The sequence below is a fragment of the Typopeltis vanoorti genome, chromosome 19, assembly GCF_054136105.1.
Source record: "Typopeltis vanoorti isolate ZY-2024b chromosome 19, IOZ_Tvanoo_1.0, whole genome shotgun sequence".
NCBI classification, from domain to species: domain Eukaryota; kingdom Metazoa; phylum Arthropoda; class Arachnida; order Uropygi; family Thelyphonidae; genus Typopeltis; species Typopeltis vanoorti.
The window spans coordinates 67,768,490-67,796,427 of NC_143567.1; the positions used below are offsets into that span (position 1 = coordinate 67,768,490).

Here is a 27,938-nt window from a genome sequence, read left to right on the forward strand (position 1 = left end):
AAATGTCCTTCAATTACAAACATCTACATAGGGTGAATATCATTATCACCAACAAGCTAATCACCCCTTCTGGCCTGTGCTCCATTAACAGCCAAAACAGCAGCACATCTTGATTACATGGACTGGATAAGATGATCAAATTTTTTAGGATATTTCCCCACTCTTCTGTGAAAGCAATTTCAAGCTCTTGAAGCAATCGTGGTGGCACCAGTTGAGCAGAAACTCGCCTACCTGAAGCATCCCAGGCATGTTCGATTGGATTACAATTCAGAGAACAGGCAAGCCAGTCCATTCATTCAATACCTTCTTCCTCAAACCACTTTTGTGACAAATTTGCACGGTGTGGACGAGCATTGTCATCCATAAAAATGAATTCTTGGCCAATGGATGCTGCACATGGCTTCATCTATATGCAGCAGCCAAAATCTCACTGTGATACCTTCGGGCAGTTAAGAAACCATTTATGATAATATAGAGTTCAGTATGGCTACCTATACTTATTCCGGCCCATACCATCAAACTCCCTCCTTGATGTTGGGATCTTTCACGAACAAACTTGGATTATTTCTTGTTCAATTTTCACGGCATATCAAGATACGTCGATTATGTGGTTGCAGACTGAACTTGGACTTGTCACTAAAAAGTACACTAGTGCAATCCTCATTTGTCCAATTGTGGTGTTCCTGTGTCCAAATTCTTTGGGCTCTTTTGTGATTTGCAGTAAGTGGAATGCAAACCTTCGAATGCAAGTCTTCGAGCATATAAACCTATGGAATGAACACAATTTCAAACATTTCCCATCTCCAGAAAGCGATTCCAAAGTCGCAAAATTATGCTTTGAAATACAGGTATCCCTCGCTTAACACTGTTAATTAATCCCTCGATGTTACAGCATATATCAAATCTAATAATCAATGGTAAAAATTACAATTCGTCCATGATCGATTACTGTATTAATAATTCGTTTTATGTGGTACTCTTTTAGGAAAGATAAAAAATGAATGCAAAGTAAATGTTTAATAAATATTTGTACCTACATTATTTACTGCATTTTTTTATCAAAAGAAGTTATCAAAAGTCGTTTGAACAGTTTTAGTGTTTTTTCTTATCGGCATAAATTCTATGATAATAAGCAAAATGACTCTCCAGACTTCGGCAAAAAAGCAATAAACATAAAGAAAAAACACTGCAAATATAAAACATAACAGGTACAAATTAAGTGGATATTGAATCCAACATAGCCAAATATAGACACTACAAGAGTTTCATGCCGAATATATAGAAACTAAAAGTTTAGGTGGATGCAAGCAAAACCAAACTTATGGGCAACTCGTAGTAAAGGTGGGGTAAGTTCCAGATCACTTTTGCTTAGTATTTTCCATAAATGTAAAACACATCTCCTAGAGGAGATGTATGATAAATCAGTCTTTGGCTCTCTATTGTAATACATGATGGTTTATTTATTTTCAGTTACAATCTAAAGACTATTGATCAAAGAATGAAAAAAAAAAAAACTAAACCATACTATACTGACATCAGAGGTCGCGGTATCTCTCAGATACAGTTTACTGTCAAATATCACAAACCTTTATAACATGTGTTAAACCAAACTGACAGCAAAAAAACAGTGCGGAATATCACTCGCAACATATGAATGCACAACTACTCATGACCCCCAAGCTATATACTGAATTGTGTGAGAATATTTATATTAAGCATTTTGCTTGTATCTGTCAGATCAGCTGCAAGCTCCTCAGGGTTAAAGGCGCATTAATCAAAACCCTTGCCGCGTATATCAAGGGATTGCCGCAATTAATTTTACCGCGATAATCAAATCTGCGTTAAGCAAAACCACATTAAGCAAGGGATACCTGTACACAATGCACTTGAGCGACAACTAGCTGCATTTGTCGCAACAAGTTGTTGCTCAAGAGACCAATGGCTCTCCAAGCCATGGATTCCAGAATATCATGTTGCTCTGCCATTTTAGTTTACAATTGAAGTGATAATTATGCACTGTGGGTGAGCACAACAAGCCACACTTTTATACCCCCCCCACATACTAATACGGCTAAGACATGTCTCAACAAGTCTTAGCCATATTAGCATGGGAGGGGGTATACAGTTCCATTGCAATGGCCGACTCTCATCATACTTTCTCACAAACATCCACCACAGGATATACTAAAAAAAAACAGCCAACCTTACTTCACCATAGCAAATACAAACATGAGGGACTATCCAAACCTCAAATCTGGACACATGGAACTGCCTCAAACCTGGAAAACACTTAATTTGGTGCCTTAGTGGGGGCACTATTTAGGACTTTAGGCCTACTGGTTGCTCTTCTTCAGTCTCATCCAAGTGCATGCACATATCTGTCTGTATGTTATATCCAATTATGGTAATTTGATGGCAAGTGATGTGAAGTCATACCACCTTTAGCACGAGTTGCACAGTCCTGAAAATACTCAGATGCAAACATTGTTTACTTACACTTGGATAAAGGATTAAACCAAATATATAATTTTTTGGTATCTTTAATTTATGGTAATTTGACTTTCCGAAATGTCAGAAGTATTAAATTATTCTAAGGTATTCTACACTGTAAAGATTAAAGATAATAAGTATCAGTAATTTTTTTTTTTTTTTTTTTTTTTTTTTAACTTACTGTGAATGCCTATTTTCATACTTTCAAGACTGATGAGACAAGTTAGGTAACTATATAAAGAATGCCTGTGTGAGACTATTTCTCTCAGTTGGAATTAATTCTAATTAGCATATGCTGCAAATGGATATCTATTAACCTCAATTTAGAGATAATCTGAACACTAAAGTTAATTGTTTTCTCTCAGACAATGTTATCTTTGGTAAAAATTAATCCGATTTTCCCAATGAGGCACAACCTTATATAATTAAAATTCCAACCAGCAGCCTTAAACTAGAAATATCAAATTGCAAAACTAATGCTAGGGAACAACACAATCAATTTGCATATAGCTCAGTGAAATTCAAGTTATAGGACTTATTTTTTTTTTTTATTCTCCATAGAATAAAAACAGCTTTTCAAGCCTTGTGAATTTAGTAATATTACCAGAAATACACCTCTGTGGGTGAAATTTTGCTTATACAATGCTTTATTTATTTTAACAATGTTTTGAAATTCAGCAACTTAAAATTTGTTATTGAAAAATCAAATACCAATTTTAAATCTGAAACTTTTCAAATTACAACATCAAACTAGAAGTGGAAAACCATTACTCAAATACTTAATATTTGAGTAATGGTTTTTGCCATATTATATAGATTCTTTAATTGCAACTAATTTATTCACATAGATATCTTCTTTCAAAAATATGGACTAATAATTTATAGCAAATAAAGACATCTAATATCTATTTAAGAAAAATCATACATTGCAGATTCCAATTTTACTATCAACAACATAGTAGCTGTGCTTTTTAAGATACATCCTATTGGGTGTACCTAAGCCATCACCTAGCACTTATTTACACATGGCTGCACAAACCCTGTTTTCTTTGTATATATGCATTACAGTTATGTCAATGACCTCTATTCTGAACTTGAACCTTAAGTTCTTCCTGGTGATAATGTATGAAGAATGCTAATATATACCAATCATCTTGTATGTTAGTTAGTCACATCAAGATTTCTTTTGGAAAAAAATAATAAAATTTTCAGATATTTTAAATATTCTCAGATATATCAAATATTTGAGACAAATATTTCAAAGATGAAATATCTGATGTCTGGTGAAACACTGTTATATACTAAAACTTGAGGTATCAGAGCATTACAAAAATGAATCATCACTGTTAAAACTAATGCAAAATAATAACCAGCACTCAACAAGTTTATACAAAAACCAATTACTATATTTAAATATGGATTATCTACATATTTATATTCTACAGTGAAAGAATTATATTTTTTGAAAAGCATATGGCATAGTATAATTTAAAACTCAATGATTTTAAGGAGTCACATTTACAAGATCTTCATGGCTATTCAACTTGAGCTTCTCAATTAAGTTTAAATGTATTGTAGAGAAATCTTGACCATGGAATATTCAAAAATAGGAGGGAATAAATACTGCTAACATAAGAACATTCCTTTAAACTTAGCAATTCTGGAATGGTCATTGAGAATAAAGTCATAAGTATTGCATTTCTCCTTTTTCTCTTTCCAGTTTATTAAAAAATTTGATAATTTCTGAAGCAGCATTGCATTCAATAAAATAAAGGAAAAATAAAGAACAAAAACTAATCAATTCAGGTCATGTGGGTATATGAAAAATTAAAACTAAGAAATATTTCAATAGACAGCAAATTTAAAACTGAACTTTAAAAAAAAAAAAAAAAAAAAACTGGCAAACTAAATATATAAAAACAATTTTATATTTTGTTAATTAGCTCTAAGCAACAAGAGGGTCACAGCTTCTCTATATTCAGTGGTGTAGCTAAAGCTTTTGCCACCCAGGGCAGTCTCCGAGTTTGCCAACCCTCTCAATACACACCAAAAATACTACAAAACGTCAACACGAGGTACAGAGAAATAATTTAAAACACTATGTTTATTTTTAAAGTAAAACTTTAATTTCAACATTCTAAAATGTTATTTTTCTTGCTTTTCTGTTAGCAAAATCGTCGATGACATTGACGAAGTCTATTTCATAATAATGTAGGTAATTCTTAATCAATTTTATTTAGAAAAACTCCTGTGAGGAAAATTCACAGTAGTATTACAATATTTGGAACTGAGTTCTCAAGACTGCATTTTAGAATTAACTGCAAAAGTTCAAAAAGATTCAAAGTGCTGTCCTAGGCAGACCACCCCTCCCCTAGCTACGCCTCTGTCTATATTACATTAATTTTGACATTCAAATAACTAAAGATTTTATTTGGATCATGTCTCTTGTAAAATCAATTAATTTTATTCTAAGAAAAGTTCATAAAAATAGAAAATAACAAGTCCAGCTCATATATGATAAACATAGGCTAAAATTAGAATGGAATGAAAGATTGTAAAGAAAATCTCAATTACAGCTAGTTAAGAATGCTAATATTAGAGGGGAAAACATTAAAAAAGGAGTAAAGGATAACTAGAATGAATTAAGCATAACCAATTCCTCAGAAATAATTTTAATCCAGCTGTGGGTTGCAAAAAGAACTGAATTAAACATCTTGAGTAGATACATGAACAACTGTCAGATGTGGAAATATTTCCTAAATAAATAATTTAGCAACTGATAACTTGAAAGCAAGGATGACTCTTTTGGTGGTAAGCAGATATGTTAATTTGATTTTAATCAATAAATTAATAAGATTGAAAATAGCACTTTGACTGAAAATATGCAAGAGTTGTTCCAATTTTCTAACTAACAATATGTCATTTTACTCAAGTTATCGCAACCTGGTGTATGCAAATTGGAGCTCAATGCTACCTCTACACTGGTGAAAAAAAATAATGTGCATGAGGATGTACTAGAGCTTTTGCATAAGCAGAATAAGAATTCAGCAATAGCGGACTGATGGGGTATCAGCAGAGATGCTAAGAGATCAGCTGAACTGGCTATATACAGTTGATTCTTGAAGAACACGGGTTTGAACTGTGCGGTTCCACTTATATACAGTTTTTTTTTTTTTTTTTTTTTTTTTTAATAAATACATCGGAAAATTTTTTTGAGATCTGTAATAACAATTTAAAAACAGGCGCAGACGAACCGTGTAGCTTAGAAATATCAAAAAAAAATTACGAAAAAGTTAGGTATGTCATGAATGCATAAAATATTTGTAGAAACTAGTGTAGTGTATTTTATCATTTACTACCATAAAAATATGTAAATCTATTATAAAAAGTTAAAATTTATCAAAGCTTACAGACTGTACATGGTGCTATTCACAGTTGAGAGAAACTTAAATAAATGTAAAGATGCAGTGTTAAATCATAACTTCATAAAAGTAACTGTTATTAATTAGTTTAATTAATTAGAATAAAATAAAAATTTTATAACAATTCATTCATTAGTGTATAGGCAAGGCTACCACAAAGCAATTCTGTCAGATAATTAAGAATGCTAATTATCTACATGAATAGAGCATAATACTGTAAATGTATTTTCACTTCCTTAGAGTTTCATTGATAACATTTCATTTTCTCTAGCTTATTGTAAAAATATAGTATATAATACATACATATCATACAAAATATGTGTTAATCGACTGTTTATGTTTCAGTAAGGCTTCCGGTCAACAGTAGGCTATTACTACTTAAGTTTTTGGGGAGTCAAAAGTTATACGTGGGGGGGGGGTGCCCCTAACTCCCACACTGTTTAAGGGTGAACTGTAATTCGAGTCTCAGAAAAGATTAAATTCCACAGGAGTGGAAATAATGCATGATAATCCCATTGCACAAGGGTGGTATGAAGACTGATTTATGGCTATTGACCAATCAGTATCTCTGGAGTGGTGGTGATGAAGATTTTTGGAAAAGTTAGCAAAAGCTTGAATACAAAAATGGGTTGATAGAGAATCTATACTTCACAAAGAACAACATGGTTTTACTAATGGAAGGTCATGTTTAGATAACCTGCTCATTCTTTATAATAATGTCACAGATTATTTAGACAAGTGGAATGGATATATTCTTGTTGAGAGGCTTATACGCTGGTTAAACATGATAACTAATATTTAAGGAATTGACAGCGTATACTAGAAATATAGATTAAATAAACTTTAATATATACTTTCCGATATTTCGGCGAACATCACGTTGCCATCTTCTTGGGAACTTACTACAAAGACACGTGCACACAAGTACTAATAACAGCAAATGAGACTGAAGCTAGGAAGCTAGCGTTTTCCTAAAGTCCTGATGGTGCCCCCTGGTGGGCTATATTGGTAGTTCTTGGCCTTTGGGCTGAAGTTCTTCTGATAAAAGTTTCCCAAATTTGGGGCAGTCTCATGCATCCAAATTTGTTGAGGTTTGGCATGTTCCTAAGGGCCGAGGCTGATTCCATGAATAGTCTTTCATACTTGAACTTGCTGCGGTGTATTACTGTGGCTTTCTGCCATCTTATTCTGTGGCGAGTATCCAGAGCGTGGTCTGCAAGCCCAGAGTGGCTGTACTGGTGAAATCGGATGTAATCCTTGTGTTCTGAGATTCTGATATTTGCTGTCCTGCCTGTTTGGCCAAAGTAGGACAGTTTACAGCTGCAAGGGACCTGGTATACACCAGGTAGGTCTAGGGGAAGTGGTTGGTCTTTGGTGGAGCAGATAAGGGATGCCAGTTTTCTATGTAGTCTGTAACAAGTGGTCAAGTCATGTTTTTTTAAGATTTTATTGATTTTTTCCGAGGTGCCTCGGATGTAGGGAATGGTGATGGATTTAGAGTAATCTTTTTTGTGAAGGGGAGGGGGGTGGTGGGTTGTGGATAACTGGGTTAAGTATTTTTTGGATTTTTTGGAGGGGGTAGCCGTTGGCTGAGAAAGTGTCACGGATGCGATTTAGTTCAGTGGTTAGGGCTTGATCATTAGAACAGATTATTTTTGCCCTGTTGAATAATGTCTTAATAACTCCATATTGTTGTGATGGGGGGTGATGGGATTGTTGGTGAATGTATCTGCCTGTATGGGTGGGTTTTCTATAAACTGAGAAAACCAAGGTTCCATCAGGTTGGCGGGTGACTAGTGTGTCTAGGAAGGGGAGGTTATTGTTTTCTTCTTTTTCCAGGGTGAATTTGATTCTAGGGTGTTGGTTGTTTAAGTGTGTTAGGAAGGAGAGGAGTGAATCAGGGCCATGTGGCCAAATAGCGAAAACATCATCAACGTAGCGAAGCCATATGGTAGGTTTTTGTGGGGCTGAGTTTAAGGCTTTCTCTTCAAACGTCTCCATGAAGAAGTTGGCCAAGGGTGGGGAAAGTGGTGAACCCATGGCTGTCCCCTCTATCTGTTTGTAGAATTTTTCCTGCCAAACGAAATAGCCTGAGTTCATTGTAAACTGAAATAGGGCTGAGATATCGGGAGGAAATTTAGCTTGGATTAGCTCTAAGCTTTCTTTGAGGGGGACATTCATGAATAGGGAGGATCATCCCCCCCCCCTCACAACAATATGGAGTTATTAAGACATTATTCAACAGGGCAAAAATAATCTGTTCTAATGATCAAGCCCTAACCACTGAACTAAATCACATCCGTGACACTTTCTCAGCCAACGGCTACCCCCTCCAAAAAATCCAAAAAATACTTAACCCAGTTATCCACAACCCACCATCCCCTCCCCTTCACAAGAAAGATTACTCTAAATCCATCACCATTCCCTACATCCGAGGCACCTCGGAAAAAATCAATAAAATCTTAAAAAAACATGACTTGACCACTTGTTACAGACCACATAGAAAACTGGCATCCCTTATCCGCTCCACCAAAGACCAACCACTTCCCCTAGACCTACCTGGTGTATACCAGGTCCCTTGCAGCTGTAAACTGTCCTACTTTGGCCAAACAGGCAGGACAGCAAATATCAGAATCTCAAAACACAAGGATTACATCCGATTTCACCAGTACAGCCACTCTGGGCTTGCAGACCACGCTCTGGATACTCGCCACAGAATAAGATGGAAGAAAGCCACAGTAATACACCGCAGCAAGTTCAAGTATGAAAGACTATTCATGGAATCAGCCTCGGCCCTTAGGAACATGCCAAACCTCAACAAATTTGGATGCATGAGACTGCCCCAAATTTGGGAAACTTTTATCAGAAGAACTTCAGCCCAAAGGCCAAGAACTACCAATATAGCCCGCCAGGGGGCACCATCAGGACTTTAGGAAAACGCTAGCTTCCTAGCTTCAGTCTCATTTGCTGTTATTAGTACTTGTGTGCACGTGTCTTTGTAGTATGTTCCCAAGAAGATGGCAACGTGACGTTCGCCGAAATATCGGAAAGTATATATTAAAGTTTATTTAATCTATATTTCTAGTATACGCTGTCAATTCCTTAAATATTAGTTATCATGGAATGGATATACTGTGAAACTTATTGACTTTGCTAAGGCTTCTGACATGATGGAGCATGGAGGGCTATTATAAGTTATGAGACTGGATTATGAACTATTACCTTGGATAAGAGGATGGCTGACCGACATATCAGAAAGTAGTATATGGGATGTGGGTCTACAAAATTTAAGGTGTTCAGTGGTGTACCTCATAGATCAGACCTTCCATTGTTATTTAATCTTTACATTAATGACATTGGGAAAGATTTGAGAGACATAACATGGAGAGACAGCTATTTGCTAATGATGCAAAGATAAGCAAGATAATGAGGAATGCAAATGACATTCAGTACTTATAGAATGATTTGAATAGATTGCAATTGTGGGCATGTGAAAATGGCTATTAGCAGTCCTTTGGTGTGATATATCCAATGACATGTTATATTAGCAAGATTATGCTAGAAGAAACTTCAAGGCCACAGCATGGACAAAAGTTGAGATCTCCCATGTGGACAACATGTTTATGTCATCCACACACTGCAGGCATCTCTTTATTCGACTCCTCTCTCTCTCATCAGCAATAAAAGGCCTACTTTGAAAATCAGAGAAAAAATCTCAAAAAAGAAAAAATGCAGCTAGCCTTTTTAAAAAAGAAATGCATGCAAAACTAACTGTGCATATATTTGCATGAGGAGAGACATGACAGGTATTGTGTAAATAAAGGTTAGTGTGAACCTCCTGCAATGAGTCTTTTGACTCCATGGGAGTACCTGTAATAAACAAGAAGGATGTGAGAAAATAAGGGATAAGATAAATATTATTTCTGGAAATTTTCCATGTTACTTCTCTAAAAATTGATGTTAATATATAAAAATTGATGTTATGGTTATTTTGCCTATTTTCTTAAGGAGTATCCCTTGAATAAGGGATACTCCTTAAGAAAATATTTATTGGGAAGTCAAATTATTTAAATTATGTTCATAGGTTTTTTTTTACTCCAATTTATTTAAGACATAATATTTTAAAGACTAAGAGAAAAATACGGAAGGAATAATTTTTGACATACCTATGTAGAATGCTTGAGGTCATCTTGTTTGGAAGCAGCATCAGGAGTATAACAATAAAAATTATATCACTGAAACTGAAATATAACTGAAAGAAGGGGGAGGATATGGAGATAGAAATATGTGGGAACTAAAAATGTGAAAAATCAAAGATATGCAAATTAAAAGCTGAATTATCAAGGATGGACAATAATTTTTTTATTTTTTTAGAAAGAGAAAGATAAAATATAATAAATGAAGATTAGAGGTGGGAGTTATGGAGTATGAACTGTTTCGACCGAGTGTCATCTTTGGAGCTCGTGGGCAAAGTGGAGGCTATGTCATGTCAGCCTGGTGTTTTTGCCTCAGGTCTATCAGTTTTAAGGTCTCATCAGTGGGAGCCCGACCCAGAGGTGATACCAAGGTTGGCATAATGCAGAAGTCATATTTCAAAACCTCAATAAAGGTCTAAACTGGTCTGGGTAGTGACCCTTCCCATAATGCTTAGTATTATACATGTCCGTAAGGATATGTGCTTTGCATCATGGGATACTAAAGCAAGTGATGTAAAGTCAGTAGCTTCTTTATACGAGTTGCCCAGTCCTGAAAATAGTTCAGGCACAAACTTTATTTGCTTACACTTGGATAAAGGATTAAATCAAAAATATAATTTCTTGACATCTTTAATTTATAGCTTAGGATTAATGTTTTGGAAATGTTGAGATGTTCCCAGTAATTCAGCAACATAGAAATATGATTTTCTACCACTGTGCCTTCTATTTGGTGATCTTCTAGCAAGTAAAATAGCCAGAATGAATTACAAAATCCGAAGGTTGAACTACATTAGTAGAAAAATATTAGTTCTAATAATTTCTTCTAGCAAATGATTATAAAAAATGTCAACTTAATCATTACAAAGCTCAACAATACTTTTTTAAAATCTATGTTGTTTTTTAGGTGATGAGAGGATTTGAAACCATATGAGATGGTGGCTTCTCCACAATCTGCCTGCTAAACCAACTTTATTAAAATTCTCATTCAGAAATTGGAATGAGAATATTAAAGGATCAAATTAGCTGCAGAAAGAAATCTATTCACTATCATGTATAATGGAAGACTCAAAAACTTGGATGAAAAATATTTGTTAATGGATATATAAACTACCACTAGGTGATTAAGGGAGCTATGAAAAAGATAAGTTTAAAAGTTGTGTGTGGCATTAGCAATAATTAGTTTTTTAAATATTGTTGTATGATAGTTGTGATCAGTAGGCAGTATTCAGTATAGTTATAATTCTGTATTTATTAAATTTGTGTTTCTTGTGTGCAGCTCTGAGCACAAGTAAAATGGCAGCGAAATGTAAGATGGTACGAAAGACAAATGCAAGTAGCATGGATTTTTCAAAAATGGTGAGATGCCGTGAATGCAGTATGTATGCTTGGGGAGAGATTGAAGATATTTATGTGGAGAGGTTAAATAGAGGAGATGAGAAAATTTGGGTGTGTGAAAAGTGCAGCATACTTACGGATTATAAGATATCATTGAGTGGACAAAAGATCGTGGATGTAGCTACGGGAGTAAATAAAGTTGATGTAAGGCTAAGTGCTTGAATGGTAATGGTAAGACAGCAGGCAATAGTGGCGATGAGTTAGCAATGTTGATTTGTAAGACAGCATGTGTAGATGGCACTGAGTTAGCAGTGGTAAGCAGTAAGAGAACCAGTGATAAGCGGCAAGATGGTGGATGTGCAAGGTAGTGAAAATGTGATCTGCGTAAATGGCACTGAAAACTAATTGAAGATATGAAAGTGGAGTTGGTCAAGATGAGGCAAGAGTTCAAACATGAGGAAAGGGATGAAAGATTTGAAAGAAATATCAAATGAATTAGCGTGACAATGTATGGAGATTTGATGATAAGAGGAGTGGCGAGTGAAAAGGTGCACAAATCCTTTTTTCCGGGAGGTAGAATAATCAGGATGGTTGAAGCATTGGATAAGAGGAGTACCAAGCAAAAGAGTTGGTAGGTATGATGAATGATTTGACTGGTAACAAGAAGAATGCAAGGAGGGTGAAAGATAACAATGTGGTAGGTAAGGTAGTCAGCGTGTTGCCCTTCTTAACTATGAGTTGAGAAGGCGAGCAAAGATTATAAATGGTGTGCTAGCAGAGTTATGTGAGGAGAAAGGAGTTCATTTTGTGACTGTGTGGGATGAGTTTGAAGGGTGGACAGAGCTGTATAAAAGAGATGGATTTGGTGCGAGTCAGATGGAGAAACCGTTGCTGCAAGAGAGAATGACTGATGTGAATATAAGGCCTGAGGAAGAAAGAGGGGCGAGTGAAGAGAATAAGAGAGAAGGAACACAGAGTGGAGAGGGTAACAGGGGACACTATGTGAAAAATGTAGATGATGGTTTCAGGAGTATGTGTGAGTGCACAAGAACAGATTAAGACAGTCAAAGATGTAGGGATGACATTTAGGTCTGGGGAGGGTGTAATATTGGTGATGATAGACAGGAATGGACAGAGCAGAGTGTAGAGGAATCATGTCTGAGAAGTGGGGTTAGTGGGAGTTGTTATCGAAACAGAAATGACTTAATTTGTATGTTTACAAATTCTAGAAGTATTTGAAACAAGTGGAATGAAATTGTAGCATGAATGAGGATGACATTCTGGCAGGAATAGAGATGGAGGGATATATTAGTCTATTGTGAAAACAGAAAGCAAAAAAAGGAGGAGGAGGAGTGTGATTGATGATGGCACAACTCCTCAGCCATCATCAATAACACTCCTCCTCTTTTTTTTTTTTGCTTTCTGTTTTGACAGTGGTTTTGAAGCAGTATGGTGTGAAGTGGAAAGGATGAAATGTTTAGTAGGGTGTTGCTACAGACCTGGCAATGTGGAAAGCAGTAAGATAGAAATGTTTAGACAAATTGGTCCAGCTAATAAGAAAAGGATGATCATTATGGGTGATTTCAATTATGATAATAAATACTGGAATGAAGAGAGCATCAGGAACCAAAGAGAATGAATTTGAGTTTTTAAGGGGTAATTACCTTAAGCAGTATGTACATAACAGATGCCACACATGGATTGAGGGCCTTGGATTTGATCATCTCGTCAGAAGATATTGTTGCAAATGGAGTGTCACGTCTTCCTCCAGTTGGTGGTCAGGACTTTTGTGAGAAAGGGCTATATGTGGAACTATAAGGTGGGTGGATTATGGCAAACTCAGGCAGCAGCTTGCATCGATATCATGGAATGAAGAATTGCATGGGAAGAAAATCAATGCTGCTTGGTCTCTACTCAGGAAGTATCTGGCAGAAGCAATGACTGAGAGTATTCCAAAGATCACGAGATTAAATAAAATAGGTGTAAAATGAGTGACTGAAGAGGCAGAAGTGGACAATCAGAAAGAAAAATACATTGTGAAGATGCCACAAGATGAGTGGAGATAATCAGTTACACTCTCACCAAATAAATGACTGCCAGTATGGATTCCGCCACTGCCAATCAACAGGAGATCTACTCACATATGTCACCCATCTCAGGACAAATGCTATGGAGAGGTTTGGCGAATCTCGAGTGGTTGCATTAGATATCTCCAAAGCCTTTGACTGAGTCTGGCATAAAGGTCTACTAGGCAAACTACCATCATTCGGTCTGACCCAGGACCTCTGTAGGTGGATTGCCAGTTTTCTGTCTGGACGCACACTGTGTGTGATGGTGGACGGCTCTCTATCCTCTCACAACTCAATTAATGCTAGGGTCCCACAAGATTCTGTCCTCTCACCAACCCACTTCCTGCTTTATATCAATGGCCTACTGCAATTGACCTCCAACCCAATACAGTTTTGCAGACGACAGCACGCTACACTCCTCACTTGCATTTGATAAGCCTTACCCTACACAACTCACCTCAACCTACAGAACAGCAACCACCACAACTCTCAACTCCGATCTCCAAGCCATCCTACAATGGGGTTAAGATAACCTCATAAATTTCAATGCCAATAAAACCCAGTTCTGTACTATTTCCCATAAAAAAGGACAATTTTTCTCCAGTATCCTTTTTGATGATACCCAAATTTCCAGAGAGTTTGAGATCTCACTCCTTGAAATTACTCTCACATCAAACCTCTCCTGGAATAAACATATCATCCTTGATATGTTTATGCCAGGATTTCTCTTTTGCTCAAGATGTTACTTCACCCCCGAACAGCTATTAACATTATACAAGTCACAAATCTGCTCAACTATTGAATACTGCTGCCATATATGGGGTGGGGCCCCTAAAAGCTCTTTCAAAATGCTCGACTCAATACAGATTAGAGCAATTAAACTTATCAATGATCCATCCCTTACCAACTCTCTCCCAACACTTTCACACAGACATATGGTCTCTGCAGTATGTTTAATCTACAAATATTTCCATGGGAAATGCTCATCTGATATAACGTCAATAATTTCCCTGCTCAGTACTAAGCTCATTGGAACACGTGCAGCTGCTGCACAACATCCCTTCACAGTACATCTAGAAACAAACAGAACAAGTTTATTTTCCTCTTCCTTCATCCTTGAAACTGCTGCACTGTGGAACAGTCTCCCACCTGTTGTGTTTCACCAAGGAATACAACTTAAAGTCATTCAAATCAAATGTAAACAAATTCCTCCTTTCCTAACCCACTACCCAAACACGGTAGTATAGGTTGATCAACCAACCTCCTGTGTATGGGCCCAACATAAAAAAAATAATAATAAAATAAATAAAAATAAAAAATAACATGAGAAATACAAAGAGCAAGCAAAGAAGGTGACTCACTAGCAAAAGTGCAGTATGAGCAGTAGTTAACAAATAATGATAAAATAAATTCAAGGAAGTTTTTTTGATATGGGACTAGTAGAAGGAAGAATGGGAGGATGATGTTGGTCAGTGACAATGGGAGAATGATAAACACTGAGGAGGATATAGTAGAGGTGTTTAATGAGCAGTTCATTCAAGTATTCCATGCTTGTGATTGTAACACAATGCAAAACTTGAGAGCAGTGGAAATGGGGACAGAACCACTGATGGTGAGCAAGCAGGAAGTATATGAAAAATTGAGTCAACCTGATGTCAACAAGGACATTGAACTTAGTGGTATATCAGCACGTGTCTTGAGGGAATGTTTCAGGGAGTTAACAACAGCTTTCACATATATTTTTAACATGAGTCTTAGATTAGCCCAGGTTCTAAAGGAGTGCAAAGATGGTAAAATTGTTCTGTTTCATAAAAGGGTGATAAGACTAAGGGTACAAATTATAGGCCAGTCTGCTTGTCTGGAGTTATGGTCAAGGTGTTGGATAAGTTAGAGAGGATAAGGATTCGGAACTGGGTGGACAGCAGTAGAACTCTTTAATGAACAGCATGGGTTTGCTAAAGGAAGATTGTGTTTTAGCAATCTGCTTACTTATTATAGCAAGGTGATGAACACATTGGACAGGTGGGATGCATATACAGTAGTATATTTAGATTTTGCAAAAGCTTTCAATAGATTGCCACATGACATACTAGTAGTTAAATTGGAACAGATGGGATTAAATGATCGATTAGTACGTTGAATTGGAGTTGGCTGTCTGATAGGTATCAGAAGATTTCCTCTTCTGGGAGTGATATCCCAGAAGAGGAAAGTCAATAGTGGTGTGCCCCAGGGATCAGTTTTGGGACCATTGTTGTTTAATTTATATGTAAATAACATTGGAATGGACTTTAAATGGGGATATGCAGTTGTTTGATGCAAAGTTGGAGAGAGTTATGAGAAGTAGAGCAGATGTTGCAGCTTTGCAAGAAGACCTCAATAGACTGTCTGAATGGGTGAGTGTGTGGGGGATATCAGTTTAATGTTGCCAAGTGTAAGGTTTTAAAATTTAGGAAGCAAAGATATGATGCAGAATATAGGATTGGTAGGGATATTACATACGCAAAGTGGATATCAGATCCAACATTATTTCAAAGCTGAATATTTGTGGAAACTATGAAAGTTTCATAGAGATCATAAGGCTTTAATAATTTCTTAGTATATTTAATTTATAAGCAAGTGAATAAACTTTCCACATAAAGACAAAGCTGTGCTTCGGGCATCATTCTCCAGCTCTTGTTTAGATGTAGTGTATATGATGCCAGAAGCACAGCTTTGTCTTTATGCAGAAAGTTTACTCACTTGTTTATAAAAAAAAATGAAATTAAAGATGCTAAGAAAAATTATATTCTTGTTTAACCCTTTATCCAAGTATAAGCATACAATAAACTTTTATTAAGGTGATGAACCTTTTTTACTACTTGAACAAGGGAAATATATGACTTCTGCATTAATTCAACCTTGGTATCTTTGCTGGGTATGGTGAGACCTCAATAAAGGTCAAAACCAGTCTGGGTAGTGACCCATTATACACAGCATTACATCTGAAAGGAAAAGAGCTTCCTTCAAACACAATTCGCTTAGTGCAGTCTTTTGCTTTTTATCGTGTTGAGTGCTACACGTGATCCCTTTGCACACAATTTGAAAATTTGAATGAGTACCCGTTTTCTGCTCAAAATAGTCAGTTATACAAATTGTCACAAGCTGATTAATCTGAATTTGCAGTTGTAATCTTAAGAAATAGTGTTCATTCTTAGGTTTTGGACAGCAGCATACTATTCTATCTTCCTCTAGGCACCAACAGCAGAGTGTGCAAGCAGGATTATGCAAGCTGATTGGAAAGCTTTCTGATGTATTAAACAAAAATTCATTTTTATTACTGTACATTACACTTCATCAAAAGGAGAAAATGTGAGAAGACTGAAGTGAGAACTGCTCTGGAGACCAAACATAACAAGGTGTTGTTTCATCAGAAATGAATACTTGCCGATTTCACTAGTCTCCTTTTGTGAAAATCAGTCATAATCAGAAAATGGAAGAGGTGACAACTGAAGAATGGCTGTGTAGAGTTTTGCCTGGCCATTTGTGATCTATATTTACTTAATGGTTTTCCATGAAATTTGTGGTTTTTCAGCTGCTTTTGTCTCATGTTTTCTTTTATATCAATGCCACACACATGAAAGTTCACAAAACCTATAACACAACATTATCACATGTGAGCAAGTGGCTAAGGAAAAGAAGAGACTTGTTCAAGATACACTTCAAACATTCAGTCTTTAAAAAAAACAAAGAAGACAATTTCAAAGGATCTTTCCATACTGCCCAGTGATGAAAAGAATCATGAATAGTATGCTTTGGATAATAACTATACATGAAAGGCTGCAAAATCCATATTACATCAGCAATACATGATAGAAAGTAGTTCCATGATAAGTAACAGGTCTGGTTTAGATGTCTGTGCCTACATATCTGGTGTACATTATTCATGTTAAGGCTACAAAAGTTGGTAAATTGGATGTGTTCTTTTTTACATAAATAATTCAATGAATTTTTCCCAGTTTTCCTTCCCCTCTACCTTACTTAGGCTGGACTTTATATTTTTCATGTCTGATTTGATTTTTTTTTGTTGTTGTTTCTTTGTGCTGTTGTTTTTAATGGGAGATTTTTGCTGATCTGCAGCGTTACTATATTCTGCCTTTTTTAATCTAGCATTCTCAAACATGAGAAATTGCAGAACCTACAACAAACTCCTGCTTTATCACCATGCATGAGTTTGTTGTAGGTTCTGCAATTTTTCATGTTTGAGAATGCTAGATTTGTCATGTGAGAATGAAAGACTCACAAACATGTCACTGATCTACACAATTAGTACCTAAGTTGCTAATCCACCTAGCATTCTACAATACTAAACCAAAATAACAAGAATGTTGGATAAAAGATCCCAATCTTTTAAAAATATAAATAAGTAAAAGATGTTCTTATTTATTATTATAGAGAGACTTCCATGGAGTATAAAGACTCATCATGGAGATCCAAACTATCTGCACAAACCATCATACCTCTCCTTGAATCCATTAACTGACTAAGCACTCACAACTGACTCTGGCAACCCATTCCACTCATTCTCCAAGCAAAAAATCTAGTCCTCACACCCCTACACCACACCTTTATTCAACCTACAGGGATGGCCTCTTATTGTGGTTCCTCTAACTAAAAGCTGAAACATTTATTCTGTGTCAATCCTATAAAACACTTCAAGCAACTTAAATGTTTCTATCATATCCCTCTTTTTCTCCCATCAACCAACTTCTGCAATCCACACAACCTCAATGTAACATAGGAAGAATTCTCATAGGAAACATTACGATAAAGCAGCCATCTCGACAAATCACACTTCTTCAAATTGCCTTTACTTTGAGAGACCCTCCATTTAATAAAAACAATGCCATGTCCACGTGAAGTGTCCTAACTCACATACTCAACACACTTACAAAAGAACCAAAGGAATATTTAAGTTTGCAATAAAAAGTCTACACCCTATCTCACACCTGATTTAACAACATTTTCAGATAATTCTCTAATTCTGTTGGTTTGAATCTAAAATATTAAGCGATGTATCATTCTGTAAAGGGTTCTGTTTACACCATACAGATTTAGTGTTTTAGATGTTTTTTTCCCTTTTGTACTTTTATTTATTTTTGAGATTAATAATACTTAATAATAGATACCTATTACATTCATTATCACCAGACTTCCATGCAATGCATATTCCAAACACCTACCACTTCTCCATGTAAAGGAAAATTCATCCATATTAATGTAGTAATAACTCTTTACCAACTGTCTCCTGCCTCAGTATGATAGGACAGAACTGAGAAGGGCCATGACTGCCAATGAGAAGATTGTACAAGAAGAATGGTGCGCAGTTTATAGATGTGTGGTGTCAATTCGATGGACATAAAGACCTGTATATAAATGGCTTTGGAATTAGGTGCTCGAAGAAAGTGTTGTTCAGCAAGTTTTGAAGTGCAAAACCAGGGGTTTTAGAGATAATAGGGGGGAAAGCAATCAAGCATGTGTCTAGCCACCCCTAGAATAAATGCGTGCAAGTGCAGAAATGATTGCGAAGAGCTAGGTATAGTATCCCACGTTCTGAATCTGAATGGGTAGGTAATTATTATTATTACCACCACCCCAAGACCTCATGGAGTCAAAGACTCATCTGGGAGGTCCTTTTATCACACACACAGCTCATCATACCGTGTTTTAAACACATTCAAACTCTTTGCAGATACCACATTCTCAGGCAAGGCATTCCAATCATTCACAACTCTGCATGAAAAAAACCTGCTTCTCACTCCCCTACTCACACCCTCTTTATACAGTTTCCAGGGATGACCTCTGGTTCTCCCACTATTCTCTGTAAAACTTCTCCAGCATTGATCCTATAACAACCCCCTTACCAACCTGTAGGTCTCTATCATATCTCCCCTCTTCCTCCTGTCCACTAGACTCTGCAAATTACATCTTCTCAATCTTTCCTCATACTCGACATTCCAGAGGTCAGAAACTACCTTAGTCAGTCTCCTTTGGACCCTTTCCAACATCTCTTCATCCTTCTGAAAACCCGGTAACCAAATCTGGGCAAGGCATTCCAGATCTGAATAGTCCATGTGTGGCCTAATCAAAGCCTTATACAACAGAACAAGAATCTCCCTACTTCTACACGTCAGTGTCCTCTGCATCATTCCCAGAAGCCTTTGTGTTGTCTTCACAATTCTGGCGATGTGCCCCCTAAATTTTAGATCCTTATCCGCTATCACCCCCAGATCTCTTATTTCCTCTACCTCCAACAATATATTCTCACCAAGCATAAATTCTGCATCCCATTTTTGTTTTCCAAATTTTAAAACCTTACATTTTGCAACATTGAACTCACATCCCCATTTCAATGCCCAATCACTCAAACTATTCAAGCCTTCCTGTAAAGCCACAACATTTTCACTACACTTCATGGTTCGTCCCAACTCTGCATCATCTGCAAACTACTGAATATCTCCATCCAAATCTTCACCTATATCATTAATATACAAGTTAAACAGCAATGGACCTAAAACAGACCCCTGAGGCACTCCACTAGTGACTTTCCTTTTCCTGGATATCGCTCCCACATACACAACTTGTTGATATCAGATAGCCAGTCTCCAATCCAATGCACTAATCTAATATCCAACCCCATCCACTCTAGTTTGACTGTCAACCTAACATGAGGTACTCTATCGAAAACCTTTGCGAAATCCAAGTATATTGTTGTGTATCCTTTTCCTCTGTCCAAGGAAGCAGTCACTTTATTGTAATAAGTAAGTAGATTATTAAAACATGACCTCCCTTTAGTAAATCCATGCTGTCCATCAAAGATAATACCATTGTTATCAACCCAACTCTGGATCCTAGTTCTCACAAGCTTCTCCAACAACTTAACCACAACACCTGACAAACAGATAGGCCTATAGTTTGATGCTTGAGTTCGATCATCTCCTTTATGAAGTGGCACAATAATGACATTATGTAACGGTTACTTTTTTTTTTTTTTATGTTGCTCCCACCCACAAAAGGTTCTTTGTAAACCTATAGTACATTTTTTGTACCGTGGATGGGCTAGGGTTTTTTTATTATCAATTTTATATATATATTTTGTATTTTTCATTTATTTTTTATATAATCTGGAAACCCTGCTTTAGAGACCAAACATAGAACTTTTTCAAGCTACTATAGGCTTCCAATAAGCAGGGAAATGGTCACACACTGGGTGATGACATTCATCTCCCACCTAAAGACAATCACAAACATCCATATCCACGGCAGGATTCAAACCTGCAGCCTGTTAGTTGGAGAGCAGGTATGCTAACCACTCGGCCAACTAACTGTGGGCCCAAAGGAATGTTGAAATGCATGTAAACAAATGTTTGAAGCATCAGAAATAAAATAAGAGGTTTTGGCACTGGTCAGCTTGATTGGCCAAAAAAATATTGGCATCAATGAGACCTGGTTGTAAGAGAATGTAACAGATATTGTATTTTCAGATTAGACTAGACAGAGGAAATAGGGCAGGAGAAGGGTTATTATTACTGATAGCTGAAGAACTTCGACTAACAAAAGTAGAATATAAGAATTAGGTCTGATGGAAATGGTTCATTTAAGGCTGTATGGTGTGAGATATCTCATACCAGATGTCTCACACCAGACAGCCTCAAAACGAAATTTCAGTCAAGAAAGGGTTAATATGGAACTACAAAGCTAGCAATTATGACAAACTTAGGAGGCAACTTGGAGCAGTGCTGTGGCATAAGAAACTACATGGAATGGGTGTCATTAGTGCATGAAAAGTGGTAAGGATTGTTTGAGCGAGACAGTATCAGGAGGATAAATTGAGTAGGGATTAAGTGTATGATTAGCAATATAAAGCAGGAGATGAAAAAAAAAGAAAGCACTGTGGACGGCATGGAGCCAAATAGCAAACATATCAAGAAAGATACTCCTCAGCATAACATATACAAACTTTCTTCTTCTTTAGAAAGAACTAAGAACTGTTCAGCCAGTTATGTTTCTTTTTCTTAGATTTCCTCTGGTCTCACCACCTTTTCCGTTGTGTTCCTATTCTATATATTATAGATGATAATATATATACACAAATTGTAGAAGATATACATACATCGCCAAACAAGGCGGACTGGTGGGGAAATGGATAGGGAGAGAATTAAAACAGTTCAGCTTTAAATACAATTTCAAGCATACTTCTCGAAATCAGAATAGAGAACTCGAAACAAACACTGGGGAGAATGTTTACTTTGTAAATCTACTCTTGCACAGACAATAAACTGTGCAGTCTGCAGATAAAAACTAGACGCAAATGAAACTACACGTAATACTTATTTTTATAATGATCAGCTACTCGGTGCGTTAAATTACGAGAGCAAATACCTTATCAACTCCATTCAAACGGCGAATTAACAGTTTGCTATAATTCAAAACAAAAAATATCTTTATACCTCACCTTTTCTTCCTTCTCGTGGCCAAAAATAATATGTACAAGGAATGACAACCAGTGCCTCAAACGAAAGCAGAAAATAAAAGAAAGTCCCTCCGCTCTCATCATACTGAAATTTGGCACCAGCCATTTTGAAAGTCGTGTCACCACACAACTTCCACGCTGATACTTTCTGAAGCCATATAAATGACCGCCGATAAGACGTGAGAGGGCGCACACATACACACACACGTTAAAGATAACAAGAAATTATGAGAGATACCTGGGAGAAATACCAAAGGTTGAAGTAATGCAGAAGTCATATATTATCTCATATACAAGTAGGCAAAAAGCGCTTGACCTTATTAATAAAAATCTGGATGAGAGAAAAATGTCAACCTTGGTATCTCTTCCGGGTCTGGCTCCCACTGATGAGACCTCAATAAAGGTCGAAACCGGTCTGAGTAGTAGCCCTTCACATTATGCATTACATTATACACGCCCGAAAGGGGGAGGGTGCTTTGCATTATGGGATACATACTAAGGCAAGTGATATGAAGTCATTAGCCTCTATATACAAGTAGCTTAGACGTGAATACATTTCACGTGCAAAACTTTGTTTTGCTTACTTGGGAAAAGAATTAAAACCAAGTATAAAATTTCTTTGTATCTTTAATGTATAATACACCCAAGGTAGAAAAACTTTCTACACACACACACACACACACACACACACACACACACACACACACACACACACACACACACACACACACACACACACACACACACACACACACACACATGTATATATATACATATATATATATACATATATATATATATCATCGAGCATCGGTAGCTCAATCGGTATAGACGAAGCCCTTACGTCGGAAAGACCTGCATTCGATTCCCGTCCATGGCGTCAGGAACTTTAATCTGGTCTCTTTTGATTAAAGGTGAGTTAGCCAGCCTGATATGGAGGTAGAGGGTATTTCCACTCGGAAACTCGGATTTTTCCTCTCTTAAAACAGGCGACCCCCCCCCCTGAACACAAGCAGATCTCCAGTCAAAAAAAATACTATTAAAAATTACTGTAATTATTATTATTACATGATATCCCTATTTAGTCCAAGGACTCAACCACATAACCTACACTAACCATCAACATTATTTAATCCGCCATCTACACAAAACAATCTACACATCATGTCATCTTTCCACTAAATAACAGTCTGATATTTTTGTTAATTGCGTGTGTCTTTGGCCGATTTCCTTGTATATATGAAAAGGTTTCAAATGAAAAAGTTTTTCAGGTGCAACACTGCTTCCTATGTATGAGATCACTTAACTCATTTTTAATTGAAAAAACCATATAGAGATTGCTCTCATAATAAGAATAATTGCACGCTGGTGTTTTCCAATCAAAGGTGCATTTATGAAATTTACAGGGACAGTTTTATGAAATATCAAAAGAAGGTTCCTTTTTAGTGGCTTCGTTTGACCTACTGTGCAGATGACGAATTCGAATCGAACCGTAGGTATGAATGTTTGCTCGTGATTGCTTTTGCACCACCTACTGTAAACCATTTTTCTCTACTGGAGACGGCCTAGAGTGACTCGAATATGTTCAGTTTCTAGAGTAGGGTTTCCGATTATTTAAAAAAGTAAAATCCATCGCGTTAGATCGCCCAAGAAAGCCGTTCTCAGTTCCAATCCAGTCGGCTTCTGAAGGAACTTTTTCTAAGCCTTTCTTGGAAAGGTTACCAAGTCAATCAATCTCCTCCACGAGCAAGTGGAATTTTGTTCCTAAACACTCGGGGAATTATCTATCCCTTAAACTCAAGAAAATTCTGCATAAAACGTACAATATATTAGACAATTAACATATTATGTTAGAATTAGGGACCACGAGATGGTGGCACTTGTCTGCCTCTCTTCAATGGATGCCGTTTATAATTAGTGGTGGTCTTGGAGTACATTGGCTTTCTTTACCAGTCATTGAATACCAGTGGAGAATGAACAGCCACTTAGTCTCCAAATGTTAGTAGGGATAAATCAGTCTCATCTACTCCCTATAGGTATTAAAATGCTTCAGCGGATTTTTTTATTTTTTTATTTATAAAATAAAAATAGAAAAAAAACTTTATTTTTCCCCTATACTAATTTCATTTCGAGACGTTAACTAGAGGAACTTTTTGCTTTGCTCGATAAGAATGAGCATTATCGATTTGTAGAATAAGCGTTTCCCATATTGCATCCCACACAGAAGAACACTGGAATCCAGAACCTTGTCTCTATAAGCTTCAGCAATCATGGTTCCACTAGGAACAAACAGGTATGTGCATCTACCCAATGATATGACTCTCCAAGCGATCAGAATACCTCCACCGCTGGTCTTTTCACAGATATTAGAGGGATGATAACGTGTCCCTAGTTCTCCACAGATCACAGCATGCCTGCTATCGTTTTGTAGAGAAAATCAGGAGTCATCCATTAACAATAACGATCCTCCTTTTTTCACGGATTCAGTTGACATAGAGCCTAACCCATTTTAAACGTTCTCTTCTGTGGCGTGAGGATAAAGGAACGTCGGCTATAGGTTATTAACATAGACCACCTACATGAAACCTAATCAAAGTGGAAGCAGATACCATGTTCCTGTAGCGAACGCGAGATGACATTGGAGCTAATTCAAAGTAGCTTTCCAATTTCGGGGCGCAGATAATCGGAGATATCGGTCACTTACTGCAGTTGTAATTCATGGCCTTCCTTCACTGAGTCTTTGGTATGCTGTTTGTGACTACTACAATTGGTTCCACAATTTGTGAACTACAGAACGATTCCCATGCAACCATCTGGCTACCTCTGCTGACTTTAGCCAGATACTAGTCTTATAATGGCTTGTCACCTGAATTCATCAGTTAAATAATATCTTGCAGCCATTTCCAAGAATTCTGCTATCATGAAATATTTTGTTCTCACTCCAGAACTGAAATGAAAAACGACCAAAACGCCCACTTTTATGCCGTGATTTATTTGCATATACCGCTGACCTATACGATAACTGTTCTCATCACCACTTTTTTACATAATCCACTTCAATTTCATACATTTTCTTTTCTTCCCCAACCCTGATTTATTGCAATTTTTCTCTTTGTTCATTAATTTATGGAAACCACTGCGTATAACTACAAATTTTCTGCTGATCACTAAAGAAGAAAAGTAGAAAAATACGCCATATTTCATAATCACTGGACAATTGTCTCGTCTAATCAGAAGCCAGTGAAATTCACTCTAGCACAAATTCCCCTTTGCGCCAGCAGATTAACAGCAGGGACAGACTCTTTGGTTTTCCCAGATAGTACATTTATGCATTTCAGATCATCATCATTGTACTTTTATTTCTCAAATCTATATAGAAAGTGTCTTAATATTCGAGCTTCGGAATTTCTGTTCCAGAAACGTTAAAATTTTTTTGCGTTAAAACAGAAAATCAATCACACGATAATCAAAGTTTACATAGTGTTGCCTTCATTGATATAGCATGTTAGTACTAAAATAATGGTATAGCCATAATATTTTCCACTGCAAAAAAAACCTTTTGACATATTTTGAGATCTTGAGAATTCTCATTGTACCTCTCTTCAGAGTCTTCATTGGGGTCACATAAACTCTCTTCATCTCACATTGTTGGCATTGCGCGTCTGGATTTTGTCATAATGTCTTGCAGCCATATCCAAGAATTCTGCTATCATGAAATATTTTGTTCTCACTCCAGAACTAAATGAAGAACGACCAAAACGCCTACTTTTACGCCGTGGCTTATTTGCATATATATTGCTGACAGGGTCTGGATTTTGTCATAATTCCGATTGGTTTCTAATTATGATCATTACTTGTAATTAACTTTCTCCTTCTGAGCACTTACAATTTATTTTTATATGTTTGGGCATAGTTGTGAAAAAGTTTTAATTAGTTCCCTAAAAGTTGAGTTTTCCTTTTGTGAGAATTATATATATATCCGTCCCCCCCCCCCGCACACACAAGTATGAATGAATTTCATTATCGTCAAACATCCACTTAACTTTACCTGGATCACTTCTTTCGAATAGAAGCATAAAGGACGCCGAAATGAGCTCGCCACCTGTTGGAGTTTCCATGACACTATATATATACAAGCTTAGCGACCAAATTTCGTTAGTAATTGTGGGCTGGAGTGCGAACCGCTCTATAATTTAGAGTCATTGTCGATTTAATAACTTACTCGCAAAATTCTTGAAAATTTAACAACCTGATCGTGGGAGTTGGCTACAGTATGTCATTGGTTGGAGGTACGGTTGAAAAAAGTTTGTTTCTTTGGAAACCTCTCTTTTCCCAATGAAGTGCTTGTACAGTTTACTAGCACTTTTAATACAGAAGCTTCATCTATATCTCTATCCTAAGTATTAATCTCAGATGTTTTGAATATTTTGCGTGTTATGCAGTGGTGTAGCAAGAGCTTTTGCCGCCGCTCTCAATACACACCAAAAATACTACAAAAAGTCAAAACGACGTATAGGGAAATAAATTAAAATTATATGTTTATTTTTGAATAAACTTTAATTTCAACATTCTAAAATGTTACTTTTCTTGATTTTCTGTTAGCAAAATCGTCGATGATATTGACGAAGTCTATTTCATAATAATGTAGGTAATTCTTAATCTTTTTTTTTAGAAAAACTCCTCTCATAACTAGCAACACCTACAGCAATTGTGAGGAAAATTCACAGTGGTATTACAATACTTTGAAATGAGTTCTCGAGACTGTATTTTAGAATTAACTGCAAAAGTTCAAAAAGGTTCAAAGTGCCGCCCGGGGCGGACCGCCCCCTTCGCTCCTCCCTAACTACACCTCTGTTGCTATGTAGCCGGCCTGGTTAGCCGAGTGGTTAGCGTATCCGCACTACAGCCAAAAGGCTGCGGGTTTGAATCCCGCCTTGGCATGGATATTTGTGATTTTGTGATGTTTGTGAAAATCTAGTGGCGGTAGATGGCGATGATGTAGATGATGGTGGTAGTTGTGGTTGGTGGAGACAGAGGTGCTGTAGAGTAGGTGCCCTCCCTCGAGGAGTCTTTGGACTCCCTGGAGGTGCCATGTAATAATAATAATGTTCATTTACGATCTGTATCATCTCAGCCATCTATTTTCACCAAAATAACTAAATAGCTATTTTGGTGAAAGTGGGTGGCTTTCTTCCTCTAGTGTAGTGTTTCTCAAACTTTTCTAGTCATAACCCACTGACACACCCAACCCAGCGGCTCACTTGGATAAAGTATATAACTCAATGTCCCACTAACCCACCTTTTTAAGATAAGTCATAATTTACCATTATAGGTGAGTTTTTACATGCCACCATTTAGCGCAAAATTGTGGCTTAGATGTCACAGCATATACAACTATAATATATAATTCACAGTAATATTAAGGTATATTAGGATAAGATTTCTTGGCCCACATCTCAGCCTATGTTGGCAACAAAGTGGCTGATTTTTGTATACTTGCATATCGAAATACATGGCATGTGGCAAAATATACATTATACATTACTAAAATATTAAGCCAAAAGGCTTCAATTTGACATAACTAAGATATTAAAATGTCAGATATTACTGATCACCTATATTTTATTATCAAGTATAGAAAGAAACGTTGAAAAAGTTTCGAAATTTACAAGAGAGTTTATGAGAATGTAACATTTAGCATCGCAGTAGCATTAGCTACCAAAAAGACACAACTCTGCCCAAGAGCCAGTATTTTCCCCTTTTATTGATACTTAAATTGGGTCTCACTGGCCAAGCAGCTGTTTCGAAAGGTTCTTTCTCATTAGAGACCAGGAAAAAACTTACATAACTAAAACTCTCTCTCAATACAATGATATTAAGAGTTCTTTTTTCCAATGCATAAAAAAAAACTTTTTGA

General features: G+C 36.6%; 1 protein-coding gene across 1 annotated transcript in view; it reads right to left on the reverse strand.

Annotated features, from left to right (window-relative positions):
* The window catches only part of Sec63 (translocation protein Sec63), a 229,121-nt gene extending 206,989 nt beyond the window's left edge, over positions 1–22,132 (reverse strand). The window contains exon 1 of the mRNA XM_090408926.1: positions 22,004–22,132. Coding sequence (XP_090265052.1) covers positions 22,004–22,127 — 124 coding nt within the window. The 5' untranslated portion in view covers positions 22,128–22,132. The remainder of the gene's footprint in view (positions 1–22,003) is intronic.
* Positions 22,133–27,938: the final 5,806 nt, after the last annotated feature.